Below are 26,702 nucleotides of genomic sequence, written 5' to 3'. Positions count from 1 at the left end.
GGTGTATCTCATCGCCGGGGTGCTGCTGAAGGAGGCGGTGACAATATGGACATTCTTCGACAACACGGACTCGTTCATCATCACAGTGCTCTCATGGACATTGCTGCCGTTGAAGGGGCAGGGCCACCGCAGCAGCAACAGCAATCAACTGCGGACCACTATGCCCTCGTCACGCGGCGCCCTACGCTACGATACGCTTTGGATGGATATGGTGACGATGGGGGTACTCGTGCTACACGACCGCATGTGCATCATCCACGGTGTTTATGTAGAGCAGAAGCAGGGGAGTAGGGAGCACGATAGCACCCGCATCGTGGTCGTGCAGGAAGGCCTGGCATCGTCTGCTGAAGACACGCCGCCGTCCACCACCGCCACAGCGGCAACGACAGCGTTACCTGGGGTCGTCTCCCTCCTCTTTCCGACACTTTCGCATGCCACGAGCAGCAACAACGCCTTTCGCGCCTTTGTGGTCGACTACTGCAATAACCTCCTCGCCGTGCCAGGTATTGGTGAGGACTGGTACATATTCTACACTTTCGTCGACTTTCTGGCGCTGATCGTGGTCGCCGTTTTCTACAGCCGCATAGCCGGCAATGACAATGCAACGCTGCAGGACAATGTGCAGAACAACCTGCTCCCCGGCCCGATGGCGTTGTTGCTGTGCATGAGCGTGCTGCAGCTTGTCATGGACCGCATGTTGTACGTTCAGCGCTGTATGCGACTGAAGGCGCTTGCCAACGGCGTGTGCGCCATCTCCTACACCCTGTTGTACTGGTGGTGGAGGAACGCGGTGGCGGTGTCGGGGCACGCCGCCGGCAACACGTATTTTGTCATCAAAGTTGTGGGCCTTGTGCTGTCGGTGACACAGGTGTGTCACGGCTTCCCAGTGCACCGCTGCCACCACATCTCCGCGGCTCACCTAGGCAGCCTCGTCAGCTACAGCAGCTTCATGGTCTACCGCTCGCTTCCATTTCTCTGGGAGGTGCGTACGTTGGTGGACTGGACGGTGTTGCGGACGTCGCTGACTCTGCAGGAATACTTGACTGTGGAGGACATCTACGTGTACATCTACAGGTGCCGGAATCGCTATCTGGCAAAACATCGCAACGGCGAGAAGCTTGCTGACGCGGTGCCGCCGACCTCCAAGTGGGCATTTGGTGCGAGTTACCTCGCCCTCGTCTTGCTGGCCCTGTTAGGGCCGCTGCTCTACTATTCCACCTACAACCCCTCCACCGCGGCAAACAGCGCCACACTGCTCAACTTTCAGCTCTCCTTCTTTGGCGCCTACGACTTCTTCTCGACCACGGTGCACGACAACGTCACCACTCCAGAGGGATGGTGGACGTGGATTGAGCGGACCCGCCCCACACTCGGTGCGTATCGTGTCATGACGGCGGAGAAGACAGTTCAGCTGATGGAGTTTACATCCTGCAGTAGCAGCTTATGGATGGCCAGCCCGCAGGCCATACGGCAGGTGCTAGCCGCCCTCCGCGCGGCAGCGTCGAACGAGTCCAGCGCATACATACTGCAGACGCTCGAGATTTCTCGCAACGTGAGCGGTACGGCCACAGCAGCGGTTGTGTCGCTGGCGAACCGCTGGTCAATTCCGTGGGGCACCGCGCAGGATCTGGTCGACATTCTGGAGCAGGAAACCAGCGGCACCAGAACGGCAACGGTGGTGGACGCTCAGAACGACAGCAGCGGCAGCATCGTCATCGCCTCCGCCTCCCTGCCCTTCTTCTACAGCCCATTTGCCTTCAACCGCGCCAGTCGGATCGATGGACTCCCCACGAACCTGCGCTTCCCACATCGCAACCAGCACAACTGCACACTCGAGCTGAACCACGACAAGGATGTTGCCCTGAACTCGCTGGTACGCTACTGGTGCCTACACTGCACACCGCTCTTCCCAGAAGGAAATGTGCCGTCTAAGAATGTGAGTGACGCGGCTGAGTGGCGGTGTCTGACGACAGGTGAAGGGTGTGACGACTTCAACTACGAAGACGTCGCCGACGGCAGTGGCAACCGCACCATGCGGACTCCACTCGCGGCACACATGAATACCAAGGTGGCGGAGGCCCAGGTGCCCATGTACATGGTGGTCATCTCCGACACCGTGGTCATGGGCATCTCTTTTCTGAAAGGCATCGGCATTGTAGCCCTCTACACCACACTAGTCTTGGCCCTAGGTCGGCTGCTGCGGTCTGTCCTGGCAAATCAAGCGAGCACCCTGTTGTACTCTAATATGGCCAACCCCGCTGTCCTGGAGAACATGGTGCGGTGGATCGAGATGGCTCGAGAGTATGGCGACCTGAAGCTCGAACACACCATATATCTCGAGTTTGTGGACCTGCTGCGGTCAGCGGAGAGACTGTTTCGTGTAACAGGCTCGCTGCGCTGCATGTACGCGGATACGGGTGATGAAAACCTGTTCCGGCTGGGTCAGGTGCGGCGGCGGGACAGCCGTCGTAATCCGTCACTCGACGTACACGAAGGAGCGGCTGGCGAGGGACATGGTGACAGCGCCGTATCAACGGCTGTGTCGCACCCGAAGCGCGCTAGTTAACGAAGGTCGGCGCTGGGGGCGGAGCGAGGTGTGAAAGGTGAAGGTGCCTGTAGGTTAGAGGGAGGGAGAGGGAACAAAGTGCATTGAAGGAGCGCCGCGCGCGTACACTTGCGCAGCACACCTGTGGTCGGACTTTTTATTTGCTCTGTTCTTTCTTCCTGCAGTCCTTGCCTATTTCTCTTCTCCCTCATGCCAACTTGCAAGGCGCTTCTCTCAGTCTGGGCTGCGGGCGCTTTGGCAGAGTGACTTGACCGCCAGGGTCTCCAGACGTCGTGCTTGCTGTGCTCTGCGCAAGCGCGGAAAAGCAATGTACACCTGTAGGAAGGGTGAATCCGCCACAGCGTAGCAGGCGATCCTGGAGGCGCTCGTGTTTCTCAGGGAGGAGCACGGGATATACGGCACACACACGCACGTACATACGCACACAGTGACGTGCATCTCTGCATACGTCACTGCCTCTTATCGCTTCCCCCCCCCCCCTCCCCTTTCTCACCCCTCACCGCTGTACGTCTCTCTTGTGGTGTCATTTCCGCTCGTTGCTTTGCATGTTGGCGTGTGCTTGACTGCCCTTTCGTTTGCTCCATGGCATGTAGTTGGATCTCCCGCTGCTTTCCAAAATGAAACATTAGCCTCTACTGCTGCCCTCGCTGCTCCATGTTCTACCCTTTCCAGTGTGAGGGAGGGGGGCGTCGGCGTTGCTTGCAAGTCAGTGCCAAAGCAGCGGTAGGCGCACTCTTCCTCCGATCAGCGCCATCCGCTTTTCGAAAAGGAAGTGAGAGGAGAGAAGGCAGACCAGTCAAACATTGGGTATTGGAGAGCAAGGAAAGGGGGTACTCTTACATGACTGCTGCGTCAGCGATGTCATATTCATCGCACTCTCTCTCTCTCTTTCCTCCTGTCTTCAATGGATGCTACGGAGCAGTAGAAGAATTTCTCGGTACCTCTTCCTCGCACCCCCTACGAGGCGATCACGCTTCTGGGCATTGTTACTCGCAGGGTGTGCACTGCCGTCCACCACACAAATCCCCCTTTCGCAAGTACATCTGCATCCTCTGCGTGTGGGTGTGCATCACTTTCTCTTTACTGCTCAACTCCACACTGTGACTCACCTTATAGTAGCTACATAGACTGTCGTCGGCACTCGTCTCACGATTTGCATCGCTTCGCTCCCGATCTCTCCACCTCACAACAGCCGCTATGTCTACCTACGCCAACTCGCAGGCGCGGCTGAACCGCGTTGCGCCACAGCTGCGCCCGGCTGGTGTCCATGGAGACTGGACGGAGGCCACGACGGCAGAGCTGCTCTCCAGCTACAACCCCAATGGCGTCACGACGCCAGACCACATTCGCTCTTTTCACCACCGCGGCTACGATGTCGGTGAGCAGCGGCGCCATTGGAGCCTCGCCAAGGACGCCTCAGTGGACCCCAACATGCGGCACGGTGTGAAGAGTAAGGAAACGGGCGGCGCCGATGCGTGTCTGCGGCCTGAGATGTATGCGGACAAGATGACAGCGCTGCTGGATGCCCAGCGTGAGACCCAGTACCTCAGTAACCGTCGCAAACCTCTTGGTCACGCCCCGGTGCCACAGGATCCCGTGCCAGTCCCCTTCGGCGGCTTTGGCATTGTGCAAAAGAAGGGCGACTCAACGCAGTCGGTGCTGGCAGGGTATCGCTCCGTCGACGTGCTGCACCCCGCCGGCGAGCAGCTGACCCGCAACTACGACTGGGAGAAATCCGGCATCGACCCCATTCAGCATCGCTTCGGCAAGCCCTCGGCCAGCCCCAACGGCTCGACTGCCTCAGCGCTGTGCAGTGACTCTGCCACACAGCTGGTGTCTAAGCTAGCGAAGGACTACCAAACCACAGTGGCCAAGGAGCTAGGCAAGTCGAAGAGCTACGGCTTCGATGATCCGGCTGAGTGGGACGAGAAGAAGCGCGGGCGTGTTACCAAGCTCGGCGCAACAGGGACGGCGGCAAGCTACTTCCAGACAGAACAGCCAACGGTGCGGGAGCTGATATCGTCGTGGGCGCAAACGGTGCCCGGGTCTGGGACTGGTAAAGCTGAGTCCGGCAAGGCTAACCAGCAAGGCCTCACCACCTCTGCCGATGCTGGGGTAGGCACTAACGCCGACGTATCCGCGGCTGCGCCGGCTGCCAGTGGCCTACCTCTGACTGGGACTCTCAAGGACGACATCCACGCGCACCAGCTGCTCTACCCCTGCCACTACGTCTCCCTGGGGGTGGAGTCGAAGTACTTTGCCGGAGATCGCCCTCTCGAGGACATCCGCCGCCTGAGTCACAAGTGTGGCTTCGGCCTTTCGGATGCCAGTATCGATGCAGTGTTTACGCTGGTCGCCAAGGGCGGTAGCGCGTGCAGCATCGAAGAGTTCAAAAATGCGGCGCGCGCGAATGGCTACATGTAGAAAGAGAAAGGCGAGGGAAGCAAGGCATGAATGAGAGAGTCGTTATGTCTGCTGTGTCAGTCGAGGGGGAGGCGTGCACGGGGGAGGGGGAGTCGACTGTGGAAAGGGGAATACAACAGCACTGGGCATTACTCTTATGCTGTCCCACTCAGTTCTTCTTCTCACACCCTCTCGCCCTTTCTTTTCCCTCATCCTCCACTCGTCTGCAACGGCGCCGTCGACCTTTCGTTGTATGTTTTTCCCCTTGTCAACATTGATGTTACGCGTGATATACAGACATGTCCAATATCAGCCCTGTTACGTGCCAGCGAGGAGGTGTGAGGGAGGGGGTGCGCAGATGTCACACACCCGCACGCACACACGAGCGCTGTGACCCGCGTCAGAGGGGGCGTGCGCCTCTGCGCTTCGGGCAGCCTTCATCCCCGCACGCCGTCCTCTTGGCGCTTTTGTGTTCGCCTTTCTTTTGGTGTGGGCATTGGCCCCTTTTCGTGTCGCTCTCTTCCGAGCGAACCAAAAACAATAGAGACACCCACATGTTTACATGCATACGAGCTGTCAGCGGAGTTACCCTGACCCGCACAACCCGTCTGCCTTGCGTGACTGGGTGTGGGGGGGGGGGGGAGGGGGGCACGTGGGGACGAGAAAGGGACGTAGGCTTGCGTGGGCGGCACGCACGCACCAATCCCGACCGATAAGTTGGCCGACACCACTGGAAAGCTGCGACGCCTACCGCCGATACCGCATTTCGGAGCTATGTTTTCCTTTTTTGCTAGGAACATAGGAATTTCACAAGGTGTACATCGAGTTGCCCACGTGTATCCGTCTCCTACTACCTTCACCTCTGCCTCTGGTGTTGCACTTTGCTATTTTTTCCTCACCGTCTCCACTCATTTTCCCGCTCTCTCCTCCGCAGGCATCAAGGCAGGGATCCCCTCGTGTGTACAAGTCGTGGCGTACGTCATCCACCACGCTCTCTCTCTCTATCTTCACCCCTCTCCTCATCCCTCGCAGAGCATCGTCAGCGCCTGAACTGCCACGTCACTAGCGAAAGAAAGAAAAGATAAACGACGAGTGAGCGCCATCGTGCGGCCTTTAGTTTCCCTCTGCCTCTCTCGGGCCCAGTGCACTCAAGACATTAGACAGTGCGCGTGCACCCTTTCCTGCGTGAGTCCTTCGCCAACTCTGCTGCGCTACTCACTCACACAATGCTCCGTCGCTCCCCTGGCCGGCACATAAAGCCATTTCTACACGCCTTCTCCCCTGGTGTGCGTCCGTCCGAGAAAGGAATGCTGTACCGCAACAGCTACATGAACGCGCACGCCCAGGTCGCCTCAATCCCGAATACGCACCGGTCGTACAGGGAGCGGACCACCTTCCTGTTGCTGCTGATACCTGAACAAATATTCCTTACCATCATGATCCTTGTCACTGGTTGTGTGGCGGTCACGGTGGTATTTCGCCAGCAGCCCTTCACCACCACCGTGAATAAAGATCGCTGGCTTTCCGGTGGCATGAATCCACATGAGCAGTACGAGCGCAACGCGACCATGTCGCAGATATTCGAGATGCACAAGGCGGCCATCGACAACACGCGCGCTGAGCTTACGCAGCCAGAGGTCTTTAGCGCACCTAGCGGCTATCATAGCCCCTCTGGCCTGTACAACCCCTAAGGGAAGGGGTCGTTACGACATGTATTGAGAAATATGCGATAGCCCCTAGTGAACTGGCGCGCGTGTTGCGGTGGCATCGACGTTCCCGTATTTCGTTGCCCCTGCTCCTCTCGCCCCTCATCTCATCGGCGCTTTCCCCCCTCCCTCGGTGGTTTGCCCTATAGCATGTCTTCTCGCTTGGTAGTGTGCTTTAGACGGCCCCTCACGCTGAGCTCTGGGCTGGGGTGGAAATCATTGCGACAAGGCCAGTGTAGATGAACGCCAGTGGGGAGAGGGGGGTGAAAGAGATTAGGACGGGTGGGGGTAGAGAAGGGGAAGGAACGGTGTATGTTGCCAGCGTCCTCCTTCTTTTTGTTTTGGGGGGGCGCATTCTCCTTCAGCGTGTGCTACGTTTTGCTTCTTTGCCTCTTCTTCATTTCATTCTCTATGCCTGCATGTGCACGTACGGGTGAGTTTCCCCTCCTCCCCCCCCTTCTCGCAGTGAGGCGTATGGAGTGAGGGATGAGAAAGTAAGGGGATCGATTTACCGCGTCGTGCTTTCTCAATTCATGCAGCATGCAAAATAGGGAGGCCAAGGGAGAGTGGGGTCAGCAGTGCGAGTCGTCCGCTGCAATTGTTCAGCGTTATCGGTTATGTGCGCAGTAGAGGGAGCGAAAGAAGCCGCCTCTCGAGCTGATTCCTATTTTGTTGAGCTTCTTCCTTCTTCCTCGCTGTCTCTACCTCTGTATCTGCCACCCACTGCAGAATGAATTTGTGTATTGAAAGATGTTGCTTGATGGTGATGGATGAGCGTTTGCGCGCTTTTCTTTACACGTCTTCGCCTCCGTTTTCTCACCCACGGGAGGGGGCAGGGATGGGAACATGTTCGCTCCTATCCAAGGCTGCGTCTTACCCCTCCTTCAGTACCTTCCGCCGCTTCCCTCACCTCTCCATCGTGTCTACTCTATCCCCTCCTCCCTACCCCCGTCTGTGTGTCCCACTTGACGTGTTCATGTCCTTCTTCCTGCTGTTCGCAATGATCTCCCTATGTCATGCGCGCAGTCTCACTCATCCTTCAGCGTGCAAAGCATTGCCACGTCCCCCCCCCCTCAAGCAGCCTCAGCTTGGCCCCCGCATTTTCTCGGTCCCTTTCGTGACTTCTGACACTCGACTAGAGGACTCCATCATGCCCGGTGCCTCCGCTGACGTACAGAGCGTGGTGGTGGACGTTGGCACTCGCAACACTCGCGTCGGCTTCAGTGGGGAGGAGGCACCCCGTACAATACTCCGCAGCTGCGTAGGGCTCCCTTGCACGAAGCGACCGCGCCCAACGCTCCTCCAGCACCCATTTGACATTGTAGCCGGTGATGCAGCCTACCAGGACGGCGGCCTGCTGGCGCTCACGTTTCCCGTGAGGACGGGTCACGTGCATGACTACGATGCACTCGAGAAGCTTCTGTTCTATGCACTTGTGGAGGAGGCCCGCGTCCCACCCGATGCATCGCCGTTTCTCTTTCTTGAGCCTGCTGATCACTCACGACTTGACCGAGAGCGCCTCTGCGAGCTGCTGTTCGAATCCTTCAACATTCCTCTCGCAGGGTTGCTGACGAACACGGCGGCCACGCTCTACTCGAGTGGGCGCACGAGCGGCTTGGCGCTTGACAGCGGCGCCGGCCGCACCTGCGTTGCCGCAGTAGAGGAGGGTTACACCTTAGCACACTCGGTGAGGTCGTCCTCGATTGCTGGCGAGGCGCTGACCGACGAGCTGTTCGCCGCGCTGCGAGCAGATGGGTACCCGCTCTCCACCGCCGCCGACCGCGACATTGTGGAAGCTGCGAAGGAAGCGCTGTGTCGTGTCTCCGCCGACGCGAAGGACGAGGAAGCCCGGCAGGTTGGCACGCACGACCACCCAGACCCCGCTGATGGGTTCGTCCTGCCCGATCAAGAGCGTCTTTTCTTGCTCGAGCACGCCTACAAAGTTCCTGAGGCGCTGTTCGACGACACGTACCTCACCTACACCACCGACACCTCGGCAGGGATACCCACCACCCCAACAGGGTACTCGCAGAGCAACCATGTAGTGAAGAAGACGTTAGGTGGGTGGGTAGGCATGCTACGCGATGCCGCCGCCACCGCCCCGCGGTTCCTTGAGCAAACCCTTTACGAGAACGTCGTTCTTGGCGGCGGCAATACGCTTTTCCGTGGCACGGAGCAGCGCCTCCAGCGAGAGATTGCCGCCGTCGCGCCTACAGGGGCGCAGGCCACCTGCGTCGCGTTCCCAGAACGTGGGGCGGCGGCGTGGGTGGGGGCGTCTATCTGGGGCTGCAGCAGCGTCTTTCCTGACACGTGCCTCGCCAAGGCCACGTACGACGAGCAGGGGAGCAGCGTGGTGCATCTTTACACACAGTAGTCGGCAGTGCGAGCCCGAGCAGACGGCAGCTGTCGTACCACCAAGAGAAGTACCTACTTTCATGTACACTACCGATTCACCCCCCCACCACCACCCCTCCCACTTGGTCACCACCGTCTGACTGCTACTTCAACACACATGTCTCGAGCTTTGAAAGAACAGCCACAGAGAGTCGCCGCTCTTCCTCTTTCCCCGTCCTCTGTCTTCCGCAGGTAAACCACTCGGATCTCCTTTTGTTGTCTTTGTACTTCTCTCCTGCTCGAGGAGGTGGAGATGGTGTGTGTGTGTGTGTGTGTCTGTGGGTGTGTGCCTATTGTAGGACACATGCGTGCCGTTCAATTCACGGCCATCATGAAAGCAAAAAGGAAACAAGCGAAAAAGGGAGTGAGTGGCAGTGGCACCCCACGCTCAAGCGGTACCGTTCTGTCGGTCTCCGTGAGCTCGTCAGTGGCGCAGCTTTTTCTTTTACCCTGCAAACAGTGAGCATTACCTCCTGCACCATGTCACGTGTACACGCCTCTGTGGGGGTAGGGCAAATGAAAAACACACACAATTACGCGAGAGTGCTGGGGAGATACAAGACGCACATTTAGGGAAAACCCGTGCGTCGCTGCAAGGTGAAGCGGAGGCAGGAATGAAGAAAACTGCAATCACCGAGGGGTACGCGTTACCTCAGCGCTATACACTGCCTTGCTCCTCCTCTTACTTTTCGCGCACTACGCCCTCAGTATTGCCTTCGCTCTACTCCCCCTTCCCATCTTACTTCATATGGGCCACTTGTTGTGTTCCTCCCCACTCCCCCCTTCTGCATGTCTTCCTTTGCCCTTTCTGCTTTTCCGTTGGCACCTCATATGAGAACTTCGCAGCGAGAACGCGCGGGTGGGCTGTAAGTCTTACTTTCTATTTGCTGGTACACCTATGAAGAATATAAAAACGACGCCGCATACAAACATACAAGCACACCGATAGCGCCACAAGGGAACACGAGTGAGGAACGAGGTTCAACAGAGGGAGCCTCTTTTACCACCGTCACACCTTGACCGCTCTGTTTTTCTTGTTTGGTAGGCTTGTCAACCGACGTGCGCGAGTGTTCGTGTTAGGCCTTGGTAGAGCAAACATAGGAAGTCGACATCGCGCAGGTGTAAGCGGAAGCGCTTACGCACCGTAGAATACGGCGTAACATGTGAGGGGGGGAGGGCGACAACTACGCGTCTTCAATAACCATCTTAGTAGCTATTGTTCTGCATAACAGCGCTTTTTGCGGCCGTGTACTCGCAGCTTCTCTTTTGCTTTCGCTCCCTAGTCTCTTCCAACACTCCCCATGTCTCGCCCAAGAGAATCCTCGCAGAAACCCGCCTGCTATGGGTGCATGACACTGCCGAACATTCCACGCATCGCTGCGGATGAGAGGAGCCGGCAGAAGTACCTCAGCGAGTACGAAAAGTACGAGCCAGAGCTGCGCCGTCATCACTTGGGAGCTGCAGATACGACTAGCATGCTTGGACTCAAGGATGTCCCAGCAGACTTCGATCGTACGGTGCCGTCTCTCTTAGGTCCCACCGAGGCAGAGCTGGAGTACGAGCGAGCCTGTGAGAGTAGAAAAGCACAGGCAATGCGCAAAGGTCGCCGCGGAGTCAGTGCCTGGGCAACCCAAGCCGCTACGACGGATGTTCTGACGCCGGCTGCGGGGAAGTCCATCTCTCCACAGCCGCCCCTGTTTGTGTCGGCAGACAAGGAGCCCCAGCAGAGGGGCACCCCCTCCGCCTCGCGCTCGTCCAGCGCAGCTGACACGCCCACTACCACCGCCGCTGCCCCAGCGGCTCTGACAGCGGGTGAAGAAGCTATGCAGCTCACCCCTGTCGAAGCCGCTGGAACACGCACCAGGACTGCAGAAGCAACCGAAGCCGCCCCTGGACACATACCTCAGCCATCCTCGGCAGGCCCAAGGCAAAAACCCGCGCCACCCCCTACATCCATGAGCCAGCCGCGCGCACGCACCGCTCCTTCGTTGAAGCCGCCGCCGACTGCCACACGGCTAGGGCAGCACAACAGCTCCTCATCTGTCACTTCGGCACAAGCGGTGAGGCCAAAGCTGGGGCAGCGACCTCAGCCCGTACGAGGGATCTTGCCTGCTACGGTCCCCACCACCCCCCGCAGACCTTGCGCCCCGTTCGCCGCGCATGAGGCATCCACTGCGGAATCCACGGCACGTCTGCTGCGGGTGCTGCTCGACCCGCCACAGCAGTACGCCAGTTCCCTCCACCTGAACCTGTCTTTCTTTGACCTCGGGTGGCTACGGAACGGGAAAGCCGTACCTCATCGCCTCACCACCATTGAGAGCTATTTCAGCGACAATGGGGCATCCCCGCAGCTTCGCATCAACTCACCGCGCTCCGTGCTCACTTTCTTGGAGAACGGCGTCTCGCCTAAGGACTGGGACCCGCGAAGTGATACCGCTTCCGCTTTCACACTCGGAGAAACACCACAGGGCATGGCTGCAGTTCAGGCAGAGGTGCTTGAACACCGCCGCGCGTACGTGCAGGAGCAGCGTGATGCCCTGCACCGCACCCTGCAGGATAGCTACTCGCTGCTCTGTGCACGTGCCCCTTTCAATGAGCTCGTCGGCTCGTACCGTCGCCTGTGCGAGGCCGACATGCTTGAAAGTGCAGCGCTTGAAGAGGAGGAGATGTCGCTTGCAACGGCAGTGCTGCAGCGGCAGGAGCAACAGCGGCGGGTGTTCGAGACCAGCAGAGCTCGCATGATGCGCCAGGTTCAGCAGGCCAAGGAGCTGCAAGAGCGTCAGGATTCCGCGGTGCAGCGGAAACTTCAGGCGGAGGCAGAGGCAGAAGGGGAGCGACGGCGCAAGGCGCTGGAGGTGCAGGCGCGTCACCGAATTCAGCAGGCCCGCCTAGAGGCGCACCACGCCGAACGGCAGCGGCGGGAAGAGGCGTACAAGCAACTGCTGCAGGCTCGTCTCAACAAGGCAGCGACTTGCAACGCCGAGCGAATGGCTGCGCGCGAGAGGCAGAGGCAGACGATGCAGCAGCGGCGTGAGGCGCAAGAGGCTGAACGGTCTCGGCGGTTGGTGCGCAACGCGGCGATACTGGAAGAGCAGGCTGCCGTACAAGAGCAGAAACGGCAAGAAAAGGAGGCGAGCCTGGAGAAGCTACGCGCGACTCGCGAGGCACGACTCGAAGAAGAGCACCGCGTCCTTGTGGAGAAGCAGCAGCGAGCCGCATATTTGCGAGAGGACGCGAAGCAGCGCGCGGCGGAGGCGGAAGAAGCGGTGCGGCAGGCGGCCCTGCAGCGTCAGTTGCAGGCTGAGGAGCGCCAGCGCGCGTTTCAGGCTCGCCGGCGAGAAGAAGCCGCTCAGCGGGCGGCAGCACTGGCGACACATCACGAGCGCCTCAACGAAATTCGCTCCCAGGCGTTGGCAAAGGAGGAACTGTTCAAGGCTACCGTTGAGGAAAAGCATCGTCAACACGAGGATCACCACCGCGATACGCGAGCACGCCAGCTGGTCAACATTATGTGGCGCCGCGAGGCGGACTGGGAAAAGGAGGAGGCAAAAGCTTATGCTGTCCTGCAGCTGCAACGCATCGCCGAGTTCAACAAGCTGCACACAGTCGTTGACCTCCTGGAGAAGCGCAAGGCCGCTAACACAATTGTGCGACAGCGTGAGCTCATCTACGAAGAGTCGATACGCGCTCGCGACAAGCTGCGGGCCGAGCAGGATGCCTTGAAGCAACGGATAACCAGCTTACCTCAGCAGATGTGGCGATGAGCAAAGTGGTATGTGTGCAGTGGGGTGCCGACCATTGTGTAGCGTAGCGCTTTGTCGAAGGCACGGCAACAAGAGCGATCCCCCTCCCCTGAGATTCTGCTAGACCGTTGACTGTTGGCGGTGAGGGGTGAACCAATGGACCCGTGACTTGTTTCGTTTTTTTTTTTTTTGGCAACGCGATGACGTGTTGTACGTATTCTGCGTGTGTGGGTGTGTGTGTGTGTGGGTGGGTGGGTGGGTGACTACCTTTAATTTTCCTTTTCGCCATGTAATCTACACTAACTTTCCCGACATGTATTATGACTGATTTTTTCCTTTTTTACCTTTCATAAACGTTCGTGCACATGTGTGTGTGTGTGTGTGTGTGGTACATGTCTCTTGATTCGCCTTCTTTGTCTCTTCTATATCGCTATTCTCTCTTGCTTGTACTTGGAAACCGGTAAAGCGCCATGTGACGTGGATACACGTGAGTCACTCGTCTGCCCCGTATGTTATGTGATTGTCTGTAAGCCTCTTCCCACTCACCTCACTCCTATTCCCTGCCCCGGTACCCCGGAGCTGAGAGTAAGGGCAAGGAAGCGGAGGGGGTCTGCGCTGTTCTTTGAACGGGAACAGTCTAGACACACACACACACCCTCTTCACCCCCTCATGGCCTCCGCCAACCCTTCAAAGGAGGGGGAAGATGGATGCACAGACCTGAGCAGGCGGAGAGGAGGGAGTGAGTGCGACTGCGTTGAGAAGCTGCTCTCTCGTTTCTCATCTGCCTGCATCGTGTGCAAGTAGCATCAGGAGATATTCACCGCCTCCCTCCCCCCTCTAACACAACCTCCGACTTGTGTTCCTCCTCAAGCCCCCTCAGTTGCGATTCCCCGTCTCTAACCTGCTCTCTACGTATTAGTCTACCTATCCTTTTCTCTATTTATCATCCCCTCCCTTTTCCATGTGCATCACACGTGGTGCCACCATCGTCCTCGCTGCGTTTTGCCACACTCACTGCCTGAGAAACTGGTGTATTCTGCCGGTGCACATACACACGTCCTAGACTCCTCTGAAATAATAATCCTCTCCTTGGTGCGCTTCTCCTCCACGGTGACCATGGAAGAGGATCGTGCCGGTTGGCAACGTCTGGCAGAGAGAGGTGCGCCAGACCCCTCAGCAGTGCCAGGTGGTGTGCAGAGCGTCGCACCAGCTGCCGCGCCGACGTCCTCATTCGCAAATGTTCAGATACGGCCAGAAGGACAACGGTACGGTGATGCAGACCTGGTTCCAGGTGGCAGTCTCAGTGGCAACGGAGGCATGGTGATGAATGAGCGCAACTTCCGGGGACCAGGGATGCCGTGTGCCTCGCCTCCTGCCCCAGGGGAACGTGAGTCAGACTTTAGGTCTGCCGACAGATACGCCCGGTTTGACCCTATATTTCCTGGCCAGATGCCACCAGGCCGCCTCCGGGGTGGCCTTGGCGGCGGCGGCAGGGTGGGGCAGGGTGCACCCCTTCAACCAGGAGAGCCGGACAACGACCTCTTCCTGCCTCCACAGGGCGGCCCCAGTGACCCCTTTGGTGGCCCCGGCGGTGGCCAGTTCGGGCCGCGGCAGTGTGGTGGTGGCAGCGGCTGGGGTGGCAGCTCGCTCTGGCCGTAAGCAGCGAACGCAACAGAGGGCAGCGGTGGAAGGACGCATTGTGGTTTTGCTCTCTTTGTTGGGAGACACTGCCCCGTGTGTCTCCCCTCCGCCTCCCGTTAGCTCTCTCTCTGTTGTCGTCGCGCTCGATCGTCACTAAAAGCCTCACCTTCTACCCAGGCATCTGTCTCTTCGCCTCTGCTTTGCTCGTTTTTTTCGCTGATTTGCGGTTTTCTTTTCCTTCTAACTCCTGTTGGTGATGTAATGGCTGAGTTAGTCGCGTCGTGTCCCTCCCACGTTCCTCACCCCCACCCGCTTCTCTCCCTCTTCCCATATATGTCGGCACTTTTGTGTCGCTCGCTCTCGCTCCCCCCGCCGCTGGCCGGTCCCGTTACTATTGCTGAAACAGGGGTGCGCTCTACGTTCATACTTCCACGTCGCCTTCATTGCTTTCGACCACATTTTCGGTACACTGATTTGAGCTCTCTCAGACCCCCTCCCCCCTCCTTCGACTATCTGATCTCCATTATGTGATGCATCAAGCTTGGCAAGGCAGCTCCACGTTCCTGCCTTCCTTTCGTGGCCCTCGATTGTCTCTCTTCTTGCAGCTCTCCAGCTCTGTGTCTCCTATCTTTTCCATCCCCTACCCTCTCTCCTCCCCTTTGTGTCCATGCCTTCGACAAGGTTCACTCGTATCGCTCTCTTGACCTTCGTCCCACACACATACACACCCTCTCCCCTACTCTCTCCTGTGGTTCGCAGTCCGCCAGCGGCAGAAGCAGCAGCAGGGGCACGCTAGATGGTCTCGTACCTAGAAGGCCAGGTGACGCGAGACGGGCGTAAACGCGCCCCGCGCCATCTCTTCGGCACCAACTACCGAAAGCCGTTCCCGTGGATCCGCGTTGGTCTTGGGCTGGCCGCGATGGCGGCTGCCGCGGACATGATCTACCGCCGTATGAGCTACGTGTCTCCGAAAGATCAGTTCATCCGTAAAATCAAGATTTGTCCGTATGGTGTTATGGGCACGCAGATGACGCTGCAAGGGTCGCTGCGGCAAGACGGGCCAAAGCCGGACGACACAACGGTGATCACTGACCCGTGCGATCTGATGCACGTCTTCACCACCGTCGATGGCGCGACGGGGACGTCGGGTGCTATCTACAAGTGGGTAGGCCTCACCAGAGCTTTCCCGAACGATGTAGTCATGGCCATGAGCAAGGTGGGCGATGCAAAACATCATCAGTACGGCCCCAAGGACAGTGAGGCTGGCGAAAAGCATGTAATTCACGTATCAGCTCCCGACTTCCGCGAGGGCATTTGGTCGGAGCGCGAGGCTGCAATAGAGCTCTCGCGGGCGTATCGAAACGTACTACACGAGTACGCCGTCAGCAACTGCCAAACGCTTCGCATGGTTCCCCTTTCGGGCGGCTTACAGGCGGGGCCGCTGTACAACCAACTTCCCGCCATCACGCACTCAGCACTGCTCATGGGGTTTGAGCAGTTGCACCTGTTTGACAAAGAGTACGTGCTGCGAAACGAGAATAACATCGAGCTGTGCGTCTTTATGAATCGCGAGTGGGACATGTTCAACAAGGCATTTGAAAACTTGCCGACAGGGCTGACAAGTTGAACGAGGACACGGACACATACACACACACACGCATCGTTTGGGTGCGCTTGGACTCAATCGCTCTTTTGTCGGCCCCGCTGCGTCCGTCTCTGTCTGTGAGGGGGTGTCTGAGTTTGGTGCCAAGGATGGATGTGTTTCTCTTGTTGTGTCCCTGTCGTTGTAGCTGGCCCACTCGTGGTTGTTCGTGTTTTCTCTCTTTACAGAGCATCTCTCTCTCTCTCCATCGTTCACACAGATGCGCATCAGCGAGAATGAGCCAATCCCAAGCGCCGAAAGCGAGAAGAGCGAGATGCACAAGCACGAGGCTCTTTACTGTCATCACCCCACACTCGCTCTGTCACTTACATGTGTGCACTCTCACGTGTCAAGCAGGCATGTGAAGCAGGGGTGGTGGGGCAATGGATGTCGGTGGTGTGCTCTGATCGTCACCCAATGAAAAGCCGACAGAAAAACAACAGATGAGCGTGGCGAGTGGCGAACAAACACCACAGCGCGACCGCACATCCCTCTGGAAAGCGAGTGTCTGGCGCTTTTGTCTACCCCACCCACCCCCTGTTACGTCTGTCTTTACGATGACTTGGGCATGGCTTTCCTCGCTTCCTCATTTCCCTTCGGCATCTCTACCCTGCTCTCTCTCTCTCATAACATCACCGTCGCCACCCTCTCTCCACCACCTCCTTACTGCTTTCCTCTGTTCTTCATTCGCCTCTCTTCTTCTTTGGTGGCACACCTCGCTGGCTCTTTATGCTGCGAACGGACACGCTGAACACCATATGGTGCCATGCGATTGTAGTTACACAGTCAAGCGGCATCCTCAGGCGAGGGGGACGCGCATCATCACGACACAACCCACCGGGTGTGTGTTTAAGAAAAAACGGCACCTGCACCCCCCCCCTCTCTCTCGCATGGTGGCCGCACAGCGCCTCTGCTGTGTTTGCCTGCCTGGTCTTTGCGGCGCCGTGGAGTCTCCTAGCCAGTTGCCGCTCCTCTTCGTCGTTGCCTTTGCCCACAGCTCTTTTCCACAGCTTAGTTTTGTAATTCCCTCTCGGTGATGCTGGGTCGCCGTGTCTGCGTTGTCCCATCACTCGCCGTCGGCCCGGCGGCGGCGTCGTCGTCGGCGACACCTGTGTCGGCTGACAGCCAGCAACGTCGCTCGATCAAGACTCTTGATGTGCGTGAGTATCGCCCTCTCGGCACTCCCATCGAGTTCCGCTTCTACCAGCGCTACGCCAATCACCCCAACCGGCAGTCTGGTGTGCAGTTCCTGACTCACTACAACACGCACCAGCGTTTTCGCGTCAACAAGGACTTCATTGACTACATGCACTGGGGCAAGGAGCAAGGGCAAGCGCGTTTGCCACACCGGCACCAACGCGTCGCTTTCGACTTTGACGACTCGCTGCAGCCGACGCGCGCAGAGGGGGACACAAGCCACTGGTTCGCTGGCCAGGACCCGACGATGGGGCCGCATCCCGATATCTCGACTAGCTTCGATCCAAACAAGAAGCTCTTCTCGCACCCGGAGCACTGGAACAAGATGTTCTCCAAGCGCCGCCCCGGCGAGGGCGACATCAAGCTGGATGTCATACCCTCCAACAGCCTGCTAGGCCCAATGGTGACCCAGACGGATACACAGGAGATGGCCTACTTCAAGACCGAAACACGCGGCCCCACGCACGGCTGCGTGCCGGGTATCAACGCCCCGTTCAAGGGTGAAATGGACCGCAAGATGATGCAAGCAATGTCGCGGCCTCTTAACAGCAGCCACACCCTCACCGGAAACGACGGGCGGTTTTCCAAGACGATCTTCATCAATGACCCGAAGCGCCACCAGGCTCTCTCGGCGGTTCTTGCCAAGGAGCTCAATCGAGAGGTCGACAAGGCCACGAATGGGCTCTACTCGAAGCTCACAGTCCTCACCTCCGCACAGTCGGGGTTGACAGACTTCTTCTGCGGCGGCGCTGACCTACAAAGCATCGGCTTCGACCTCACCATGGCGCAGCTTCTCCGAAAAGAGGCCGAGGAACTCAGCAAGTGGGATGCGTCAGGGTGCAAGAAAGTGGAGGCGAAGGTGCAGGAGCTGCTCCGTGATGCGGAGCGCTACGAGGAGCGCGCCGACGCTGTCCTGCGTGAGAATGCTGCGGTCATCTGGCGCGCCTACACGAGCCCACGCCCACTCATGACGCTCGTGAACGGCAAGTGCCGTGGCACAGGGTGCGGGCTGGCACTGGCGGCGAAGTACGCCGGGCTGCAAGACGCCAGCGAGTTCATCGTTGACGGCCCGAACGTGGGGCTCACTCCGTACAGCGGGATGACACGGCTACTGGCGCGGCCAGAGACGTCTCTCAAGTACCCTGGGCTAGCAGAGTTCGTGATGCTCACTGGTGCATCCCTCTTCGCCGGCGACGCGCTCCGGCTGGGCTGGTCGGACCTCTTCACATCGCTGCCGGACATGCCCTACCACATTAAGGACTGGTTCGACAGCACAGAGCACATGCACAATGACGCCGTGGCATGGCAACTGGGGCATCTTCTGGAAAAGTGCTTCCAGATGAAAGACCGCTCGCACACAGGCGCGATGGAGCGCTGCGCCATGACGCCCATTCGTGCCCGCTGGGTCGAGGACGCGTTCGCCGACCAGCCCTCCATCGAAGAGATCCTCAAGACTCTCAGCGCGATGGAGAAGTTAGCACTGACGGACCGGCACAACACCTGCGATCCCTCCTACGCCACCCCGTACACGCTCGCGAGCGTGGCTGAAGGTGTGGAGAAGCTGCGGGCGTCACAGCTACGCTACACCCTGTCGCCGTGGGATGTGACGCCTCCGGTTGAAACGGTAGAGGTGCGGCAAGCCGCGGAGATCTTCACCTCGTACGTACTGGAGCGGCGCGGTAAGGTGAACATCGTGACTCACCGTGACCGGCAAAAGGTCGAGGCGTGGCGGAAGCAGCGCGAGCACGAGTACGCGATGTACAGCAACGTAAAGAGCGCCCCACATCGCCGCCACGTGTATGCGCGACTGGAGGGGTGCGAAGGAACGCTAGTGGACTTTGACTTTACGATCAACCCTGCCGGCAATGTGGCGGCCATCTCTGCCACGAAGGGTGCCGGCATGGGTAGCAATGACGAGGTGCTGCACACGGCCTCGGTGGACCGTCTCAAGCGAGCCATTTTGCAAGCCATGAGCATGCCCGCTGATCGCGACGTGGACCTCTGCTGGTACTTGCCAACCCTCGACACCTGCCCGATCCGCAATGACGAAGAGCTGGTCGACGTTCTACACAGCGACCCTGGCTTGGAGGACCCGAGCGCGCAGTTGCGGTACCCGCCGATCTACTTCCTCGTGAAGCGCAACACACTGCACCTGTCGGAGTGGGCCTATGCCGTGAAGCATCAGCTTCTCCTGCAGTCGCCGTACGCCCTCAAGGCAACCCTGCAGCTACTTCAGGAAGTGCGCGGCGACGGCTCCGCTGAGGCGATGCGCTCGCTCGCCGACACGTTGGCTACAGAGTACCGCTACGCAACACGGCTGCTGAAGCGGCCCGACTTCTATGAGGTGGGCCAGCACGTGGATAAGTCGCCTGAGGAGTGGGACGTCGTCAAGGAGGAGCGAGCGCGCAACGTGCACAAGGCGCATCTGCCGACTCGGCCGCTGCCAGACTACGAGGTGGTCTTTGAACGCCACGTCCAGCTGGATGGGCACACGTTCCAGCTACGGCCACGCTGGTCTCCGCGCACGGTGCAGGAGGTGACCGCCGAGTCCCTCGCACCTCTCGCATCCCCGCTCGACTTTGAGAAGGACAACGCGGTGGAGTTCAACGTCGTCGTGCACACCAGCAAAGCGGATCGACTGGCTGGCATGATAGACGATGCTGGCGGCTTTGAGGTAGTGGCCAACCTTGGCGAGGTGGACAAAGAAGGCAACCCCAAGGTGCCTCCGCTTCAAGGCGATGCACATGTGCCCACCAACGTGAACTTTTACGAGATGGCCCGTCACCCATGGGAAGATACGCCGTCCTCGTGGCGCCGCGACGGCTTCACGGCTGGCTCCAAGGAATACTTTGAGCAGCAGTACAAGAAGGCGGAGAAGGCCGTGTATGACGAAGCTGGTCGTGAGCAGTATAACTACTGGCCCTCAAAGGACGCTGTTGACGGTGTTGCTGGTGAGGAGTTGAATGCGCTGCTAGAGGAGCGCTTCTTTGCTAAGCTGCGTGATGCGGAGCGCGGCGTTGAGTCGTGGGCTCGTCAGCTGCGCCAGAAGGCCGTCGAGGGTAAGCTCGACAACCGGACAGAGATTGCAACACAGCAGGAGAAGATCTACGACGATGAGTACTACCGCTGGTTCATTCAGCCTGGGCACAACCCGAACCCCTCTGGCCTGCTTCGCGGGCGCAAGGGTGCCGACAGCGGTAGCAACTCCGTGGACAAGGACCTGGAGGTATTCCTCAACCAGCTGCTGAGTGGGACTGCAGCCCGGGGAGCTGACGGCGCCACCAGCGAAGAGGGCGAAGAGGCTGTTTTGCCCGAAGAGGACGTCGACGAGGCCGCTGATAGCGCATGACACGGTGTCGTCCGACGGAACCTTCGTTGGGCGGGGAGGACTCTTGTCCGCTTTCAGCGGTGCAGTAATCTCGCTGGCAGGCATTCTCTCTTGGCCTATCGGATGGGTTGTCCGTGTGAATGTCTTGGCGTGAAGGTTCATGCAGGCGGGGTCGTGTTTGGTGCTTCGGCCCTTTTTTCTTTTGCTGGACACCGTTATCTCCATTCTTCCCCTCCTGTCCCCAGCACGTGCTGGCCGCCCACCGCCTCACCCGCCCTCCAACCGTCTTGCTGCTCGCATCGTTGTTCTGTTTTGCTTGTTTGTTTTTAGCGTCTCCTCTTGCTGCTCGTCGCTCTCTCTTTCGCCTGGATGGCGAGGGGGACACCTCGGCATGTCCCATCGCAGGGTCCAGTACCCCCCCTCCCCACTTTATTTGGGAAAGCCAAGCAGCACCCCTATGCCTGCCAATATCGAACCATCTCTGGCGGTGACAAGGTCAGGCACCCACGACGTAGGGGAGGTCAGTGCGATGTATCACCATCGAGGTCGGCGGTCGGGTCCTGACTGGCGTTGCATGGGGACGACCTACAAGAGTGCGTACGTCTGCACTAGCCACATGATGAGCAAAGCGGCAGTGTGACTCCAATGCGCCTTACCCGGCCCTCACTGCCCACTGGTGTGGGGAAGCCTGAGGGACTCCGAGGAATGCACCAGGTGGCGACCGACACAGTGGAAGCGGCTGAGAGGCGACCAGCGGTGCGAGGATTGACTGGAGTTTGAGGTAGAGACCACGTTTCAGTGGCTGAGTCGGCGCATTGCTGTATCGTGTGTCCACCGCTGCTTGGCACCATGCAGTGTGCCTGTGACAAGCCGGGGGTCGAGTGTAGGTGAAATCATGTTGAATGGCAGTGAGTGGACACGTTGGAGCGAAAAGGAGGCTCTCTCTTACGTGTAGTGGTAGTGTTGCCTCTCTTCATGTTTGATTATTTCTAAAGTGAAGCAGGACACAAGAATCACCATTAACTGAAACAGAGGGCGTACGCACACACGCACACACAGCAGACACGTGAGCGATGCAGTAAGGCGAGGCTGCTGACTGTAGTGGCTGACTTCGTGCAGCCTCTATCCCACCCAACGTACTTCAATTAGAAAGCAGTGAAGTCCGTCGGCATGTGCGCTCGTCTGCGTCTGTCTTCGTTGGTATGGAAGTGACACGGGGGATGTGTTGGTGGGCCGTTGTCCGGGTAGTGTTTCGAGCACGCGCGTAAAGCAGACGCACATGCAAAGGAGATGAACGACGGAAGGAAAGGGCTGCTACACCATTGTGGTGGAGCTCAAGTCCCGTAAAAGCACGCTCCTACCGCAGCTCAATTTTCAACAGAGAAAAGGAGTTGATGATGCAGACGAGTACCACGAAACAGCTGAATGCATCGCATCACACGTCTGTGAACGTGTGGGTGTGTGTGGAGAGAGGGGGAGGGGCGGTGACTGCAGGACTGTTTTAACGAAAGCGCACCTCGAAGATATCCACGCGCATACAGTGGTGGGGTATTCGTCTCTTCCGCTCCCCACGAAGCTTTGGTGGGCAGGGAGGGCATGTTGCGCTCCACTATTCGTGTGCCTGGTGTTAGACTTCTCTCCTCTCCGCACAGTTCCATTCGCCTGCTGATTCCTGCAGTGTACTTCCCCCCCCCCCCACTACCTCTCTCTCCCTCTTCTCCATCTCTTTCTCTCTCCGCTGCCAATCCGTGCTGCTCATCTCGCCGACCAGCAGCGTGTGCTCTTTCACGTTTCCGCAGACACATCGTCTCCGCCTCTTCTTTTGCAAAGATGGTTGCCATTCGCGCGAAGGTTGGCTCCCGCAGCTACGTCCGCCAGAAGCAGCTGGTCAAGGGCAAAAAAGTGTTCAAGATCGACTGCAGCATTCCGGCCGCCGACGGCATCTTCAGCGAGGATGTGCTTGGCAACTTCGAGCAGTTCTTCCACGACAACACGAAGCTGAACGGCCGCAAGGGCAAGCTGTCTGACAAGGTCCGCCTGTCGATGAACGACAACGTGCTAACCATCACCACCACGATGGCGTACCGCAAGAAGTACTTCAAGTACCTCACCAAGAAGTTCCTCAAGAAGAAGGACCTGCGCGACTGGATCCGCATCCTCGCCACCGGCAAAGGGACGTACCAGCTGAAGTACTTCAACATCCAGGACCAGGAGGAATAAGACCACCACCGGCGGGGTGGAATCGATGCGTACGTGCACAGGGCGCATGCCAGCCTCCTCCAGGCTCCAGCACCCGCTCACGTGCACACCCGCGACGAGCCACGTGGATGTGGAGCGGTAAAGACACACGCTCTCTCTCTTGCATTGATTTTTTTCCTTTTTTTCCCTTCATCATTTCGTGGTGGTATGACAGTCGCCGAGGACGAGATGGACAGGGGGAGGAGGGGGCAGGGGAGAAGGAGGGGAAGGACAGGTGGTCGTGCCCACGCATCTTCTCTCCCCGCCCCCAGCCACCACCTCTCCCCTCCCTGACTCGAGCGCTGCCATCTCTACTGAGAAAAGAAAAAGAACAAAATAGCGCACAACAGTAATGTGGAAACAAACATAAAACCACAGGTGGTGATTGGGCACTTGATTGTGATGCTCGTCAAGGTGTGCGGTGCTGTGCGAGCAACACATACGTGTGTGGGTGGGTGGGTGGGTGTGGGTATGGCGTGTGCCCGTACGCCTCTGCGTCGGCAAAGGAGTTGCTCAGAGAGGGGAGGCAAGGCAAAGAAGGATGAAGATAGCGATCATGCCGACAACTTCCCTTCCTAGCGTTCATCGCCCTTAAAGCCAGCCATGCAATTCGCGAAACAGAGTGTGCTGCCGAGCCGCTACCCCCGTCCACACATACACACTGCGTCGCGAGCGGGCAGTGTGCTTCCTCTCGCTATTTCGATGCTCAGATGCGTTGTATCGCGATAGATCCCCTCTCTTTTCCATCCCCCTCCGTTGCTCCTCTCCTCCTCCCCCTCCTCCTCCTCCTCGCATTCCCTGCTGTCTGTCCATACCCTTCTCTCTCTCTTTGAATGTGTGTGTGACCGTCAGTGATCTACATTCCTTGCGTCGCATTACTTGTCAATGTTGCGCCTCACGGGCACCTCGTGGTACTACCGCGCCACAGCGGAGCTGGACCGGCTTCGAGGCATGCTGCGCGGTCGTGCACGGCTGGAACGCAAGGTTGGGTTGAAGCGCATTACCTTCCTTATGCGCACTCAAACTCGCTACCGTGTGGAGTACAAGGCTCACTGGGAGCGCGCCATTGTGCGTAAGAACGTCGATAGCGCCGCGCACGAGCACGGCAGTGGGTGGCAACACCTCCGCAACGACCTTGCTCGGCAGAATTTGATGCTTCTGCCTCGCACCCAGCAGCAGCTGGCTCAATACGAGCCGCTGGCATTTCGTGCTGTAATGGAGCTGTGCGCCTCGCGTGTGGCACCGCCGCCGCCGCCGATGACGGCTCAGGTGCCGGAGGAGGCCTACGCAACGCGCCCGGAAGATCCGCTAGTAGCGCACCCGGCGGCGAGACGGCAGCTGAAGGAGGCTGTCGAGCGCATGCTGTGCGCCGGCCGCTCTGAGGTGCTGCAGCGAGAAGGCCCGCGCACAACGCTGACGTGGATGGATGCATGGAAAGAGTACGATGTGGGTGCGACGACACCGAAGTGATGTTTACCAAGTGGCAGCGCTGCTCGTGCGAAGGCGCGTCGTGGTGCTGTGGTGTTGCTGTTCGTGCTACTTTCCTTTTCGGAGTTGCGGTAGAAGTAAGCGGTTGTGTCTCCAGGAGTCGGACCCAGTCAGAGAGAGGCGGAGGGAGAGAGAGAAGGGGGGGGCCTTTTGTGCGGCGAGTCCGTGACGGCACACGCCTTTGGCTACGGCGCGCCTCTCTTTGCCGTAAGCCCCCGGCACCATCGCATCGCTCGTTTTCCTTTCAAACCGCAATGCACTCTGTCTCTCCACCTTACTGCGTGTATTCTTTCTTTTTACCTCTCTCCCTCTCTCTCTTGTACCTCTGTGTGTTGCTTACGGTCACACACGCTCCCCTCCAATACCACTCTGCGCTGTGCTTGCGTGTGTCTGTGCGTGGATGCGCAACGGGTACACGTCATGACACACACACACACACACACGCGCGCGAAAAGGCAACTGACGTATCAATCACTTACAGCGGTCAGTGCATCTTGCTGCTCTCAAGCACTACAAAACCCCTTCATAAACAGCAGCCCGTTTCTTTTCTTCGACTTCTGGCTGCCTGTATATGCCTACCTATCGCTCCCCGCCTCGACCACGTACCGTCCGCCTCTCCCATGGTCCTCACCACGTCGCCAGATGTCGGGGAACCGCTCATCAGCCTCGCCGTGTACTGCCCGCTGCTCTGCGCTGACAAGGAGGAGCGCGGGGCGGACAACATTCTCTTCTACTTCCCACCCGACACGCACCTCAACTCGCAGATGAACCAGGTGGGCTTCTGCATCGCCATCAGCTCCCTCGCACCTCGCTTTGGGGTACATTCCAGCCGGCTTCAGACGATCCGAAAGCAGCGCAGCAGCGTCTGCCTACTGAGCCCAGCGGAGGACCTGTGGGTGAGTGCACATGTACGTGGCGGCAACGAAGCCGCACTCACCACGCACCACCTACTACAGCTCAGCTGTGCCTTGTTTGAACTGCTTTACAGTGCGGACACAATGGGGCTTCTCACCTTACCCACCATCGAAAATAGCAGAACGAAAGGCTCACCAACGCTCTCCGGCAGCTCAACCTCCTCGAACCCAGCGGCAGAGCAGGCGGCCACCTCTGACACTGCGGCACGCGCGGCGTTGCGGTCCTTCTTCACCAGATGCGCCACCTTCATCTCGAGCGTTTTGTCAGCACAGTGTAAGGCGCGCACTGGTGAGACAGAACCGACTAGTCGGTCAGCCGCCGCCATGTCAGCACAGGACTGGGCTCACTACCTCTCCGCCGAAGCGTCTTTTGGACTCCCGCTGCGCTTCGTGAGCAACCGCGAGCTGTCTTCACTGCAGCTGGGACGCGTCGAGGAAGTGGTGCGGCACATTTTGTGGCAACGTGCGGGTTGCTATGCAGCCGCGCCCGATGGTGACACACCGTCGTTTCTGAGCCGTGACCATGTACGCTACTGTATTTTTAATTTGCCCCAGCTGCACGTAGTCGTGGCAGACAGTCAGCTGCCTCGTGTTGTGGTGCAGGTCTTGAGGTACTACCTAGTCCTGCATGCACCGATCGTTTGTACTTCGTTTCAGTGCTATGTGCAGCCGGACGGGCTGTGCAACGTGGCTGTCTGGTTGGATGGAAACGTAGTCGTTGTACTAGTCGAAAGTCATGACGACCAGTCTGCTAACGTGGGCGGGCGAGCAGTGTCCTCGGCTCTGCTGGAGCACGCCAGCATCATTGGCGCCAAAGTGCGCCAACTGCTTAGCAAATCAGCGGCTGGGGCCACCACAGTGGAGGCGAAAGACGCCTACTGGCTCTCCACACACAGTGTGACAGCACATCAGATGTACTACAAGTTGACTGTAAAACCGTCAATTGCGGCATCGAGCGGCCTCGTTGCACACTGGCGCTTTAGGGGTGCTGTGGTAGAGGGGACACCTCTCCGCCACGTGGTGCCCGGCCTCATCGAGTACGTGCAAACACTAGTGTACTGGACAAAGTTGCACCTACCCTCCTCCACCTTGACCAGCGTGCTGGAATGTTGGACGCGCTGGAACTCGCTCTGGTTGTACCTGCGCTTTGCCAACTCCACAGTAACTGTCCTTGCTTGGCAGCAGCAGCAGCAGTCCTCGGTGAGTGTTCGCCAGCTTGCTTACGAGGTGCAACGTCTCCTCCTATTAGCGCCGTAGTCAGTGAACGTTACCTTTTGTTTCCCTCTTTTCCTGGCACAAGGGCACACAAGCTCTTTCTTCCAGTGCACGTGCGATGGCAGCAGTGTATAAGCTGCATCATGATCATCTCTCTCCCGCTACGCCGTTGCTATGCGCAGTGTTTCTTTTGTGGTTTTCATAGCGGGCTGGGTGGAGGCTTCTG

The 26,702-nt window shown here is 58.5% G+C and overlaps 9 protein-coding genes across 9 annotated transcripts; all 9 read left to right on the top strand.

The window, feature by feature from the left end:
* Positions 1 to 3,763: 3,763 nt before the first annotated feature.
* On the top strand, positions 3,764 to 4,990 carry LBRM_35_3560 (conserved hypothetical protein; the record flags this gene model as incomplete). Its single annotated transcript, XM_001568925.1, has 1 exon — positions 3,764 to 4,990. One exon carries the CDS (start codon positions 3,764 to 3,766, stop codon positions 4,988 to 4,990), a length of 1,227 nt encoding a protein of 408 aa, XP_001568975.1.
* Positions 4,991 to 6,195: 1,205 nt separating this feature from the next.
* LBRM_35_3550 (conserved hypothetical protein) lies at positions 6,196 to 6,660 on the top strand (the record flags this gene model as incomplete). The annotated part of the gene is made up of 1 exon (XM_001568924.1): positions 6,196 to 6,660. One exon carries the CDS (start codon positions 6,196 to 6,198, stop codon positions 6,658 to 6,660), a length of 465 nt encoding a protein of 154 aa, XP_001568974.1.
* A 1,165-nt stretch (positions 6,661 to 7,825) lies between these two features.
* Positions 7,826 to 9,049, top strand: LBRM_35_3540 (putative actin-like protein; the record flags this gene model as incomplete). The annotated part of the gene is made up of 1 exon (XM_001568923.1): positions 7,826 to 9,049. The coding sequence occupies one exon, from the start codon at positions 7,826 to 7,828 to the stop codon at positions 9,047 to 9,049; it is 1,224 nt and encodes a 407-aa protein (XP_001568973.1).
* A 1,321-nt stretch (positions 9,050 to 10,370) lies between these two features.
* On the top strand, positions 10,371 to 12,833 carry LBRM_35_3530 (conserved hypothetical protein; the record flags this gene model as incomplete). The annotated part of the gene is made up of 1 exon (XM_001568922.1): positions 10,371 to 12,833. One exon carries the CDS (start codon positions 10,371 to 10,373, stop codon positions 12,831 to 12,833), a length of 2,463 nt encoding a protein of 820 aa, XP_001568972.1.
* Positions 12,834 to 15,250: 2,417 nt separating this feature from the next.
* On the top strand, positions 15,251 to 16,081 carry LBRM_35_3520 (conserved hypothetical protein; the record flags this gene model as incomplete). Its single annotated transcript, XM_001568921.1, has 1 exon — positions 15,251 to 16,081. One exon carries the CDS (start codon positions 15,251 to 15,253, stop codon positions 16,079 to 16,081), a length of 831 nt encoding a protein of 276 aa, XP_001568971.1.
* A 1,051-nt stretch (positions 16,082 to 17,132) lies between these two features.
* Positions 17,133 to 20,642, top strand: LBRM_35_3510 (conserved hypothetical protein; the record flags this gene model as incomplete). The annotated part of the gene is made up of 1 exon (XM_001568920.2): positions 17,133 to 20,642. One exon carries the CDS (start codon positions 17,133 to 17,135, stop codon positions 20,640 to 20,642), a length of 3,510 nt encoding a protein of 1,169 aa, XP_001568970.2.
* Positions 20,643 to 22,451: 1,809 nt separating this feature from the next.
* Positions 22,452 to 22,841, top strand: LBRM_35_3500 (putative 60S ribosomal protein L22; the record flags this gene model as incomplete). The annotated part of the gene is made up of 1 exon (XM_001568919.1): positions 22,452 to 22,841. The coding sequence occupies one exon, from the start codon at positions 22,452 to 22,454 to the stop codon at positions 22,839 to 22,841; it is 390 nt and encodes a 129-aa protein (XP_001568969.1).
* A 903-nt stretch (positions 22,842 to 23,744) lies between these two features.
* LBRM_35_3490 (conserved hypothetical protein) lies at positions 23,745 to 24,329 on the top strand (the record flags this gene model as incomplete). Its single annotated transcript, XM_001568918.2, has 1 exon — positions 23,745 to 24,329. The coding sequence occupies one exon, from the start codon at positions 23,745 to 23,747 to the stop codon at positions 24,327 to 24,329; it is 585 nt and encodes a 194-aa protein (XP_001568968.1).
* A 638-nt stretch (positions 24,330 to 24,967) lies between these two features.
* Positions 24,968 to 26,518, top strand: LBRM_35_3480 (conserved hypothetical protein; the record flags this gene model as incomplete). The annotated part of the gene is made up of 1 exon (XM_001568917.2): positions 24,968 to 26,518. The coding sequence occupies one exon, from the start codon at positions 24,968 to 24,970 to the stop codon at positions 26,516 to 26,518; it is 1,551 nt and encodes a 516-aa protein (XP_001568967.2).
* Positions 26,519 to 26,702: the final 184 nt, after the last annotated feature.

Source organism: Leishmania braziliensis, chromosome 36 (genome assembly GCF_000002845.2).
Source record: "Leishmania braziliensis MHOM/BR/75/M2904 complete genome, chromosome 36".
NCBI lineage: Eukaryota > Euglenozoa > Kinetoplastea > Trypanosomatida > Trypanosomatidae > Leishmania > Leishmania braziliensis.
This window is presented reverse-complemented; position numbering and strand designations above follow the sequence as displayed.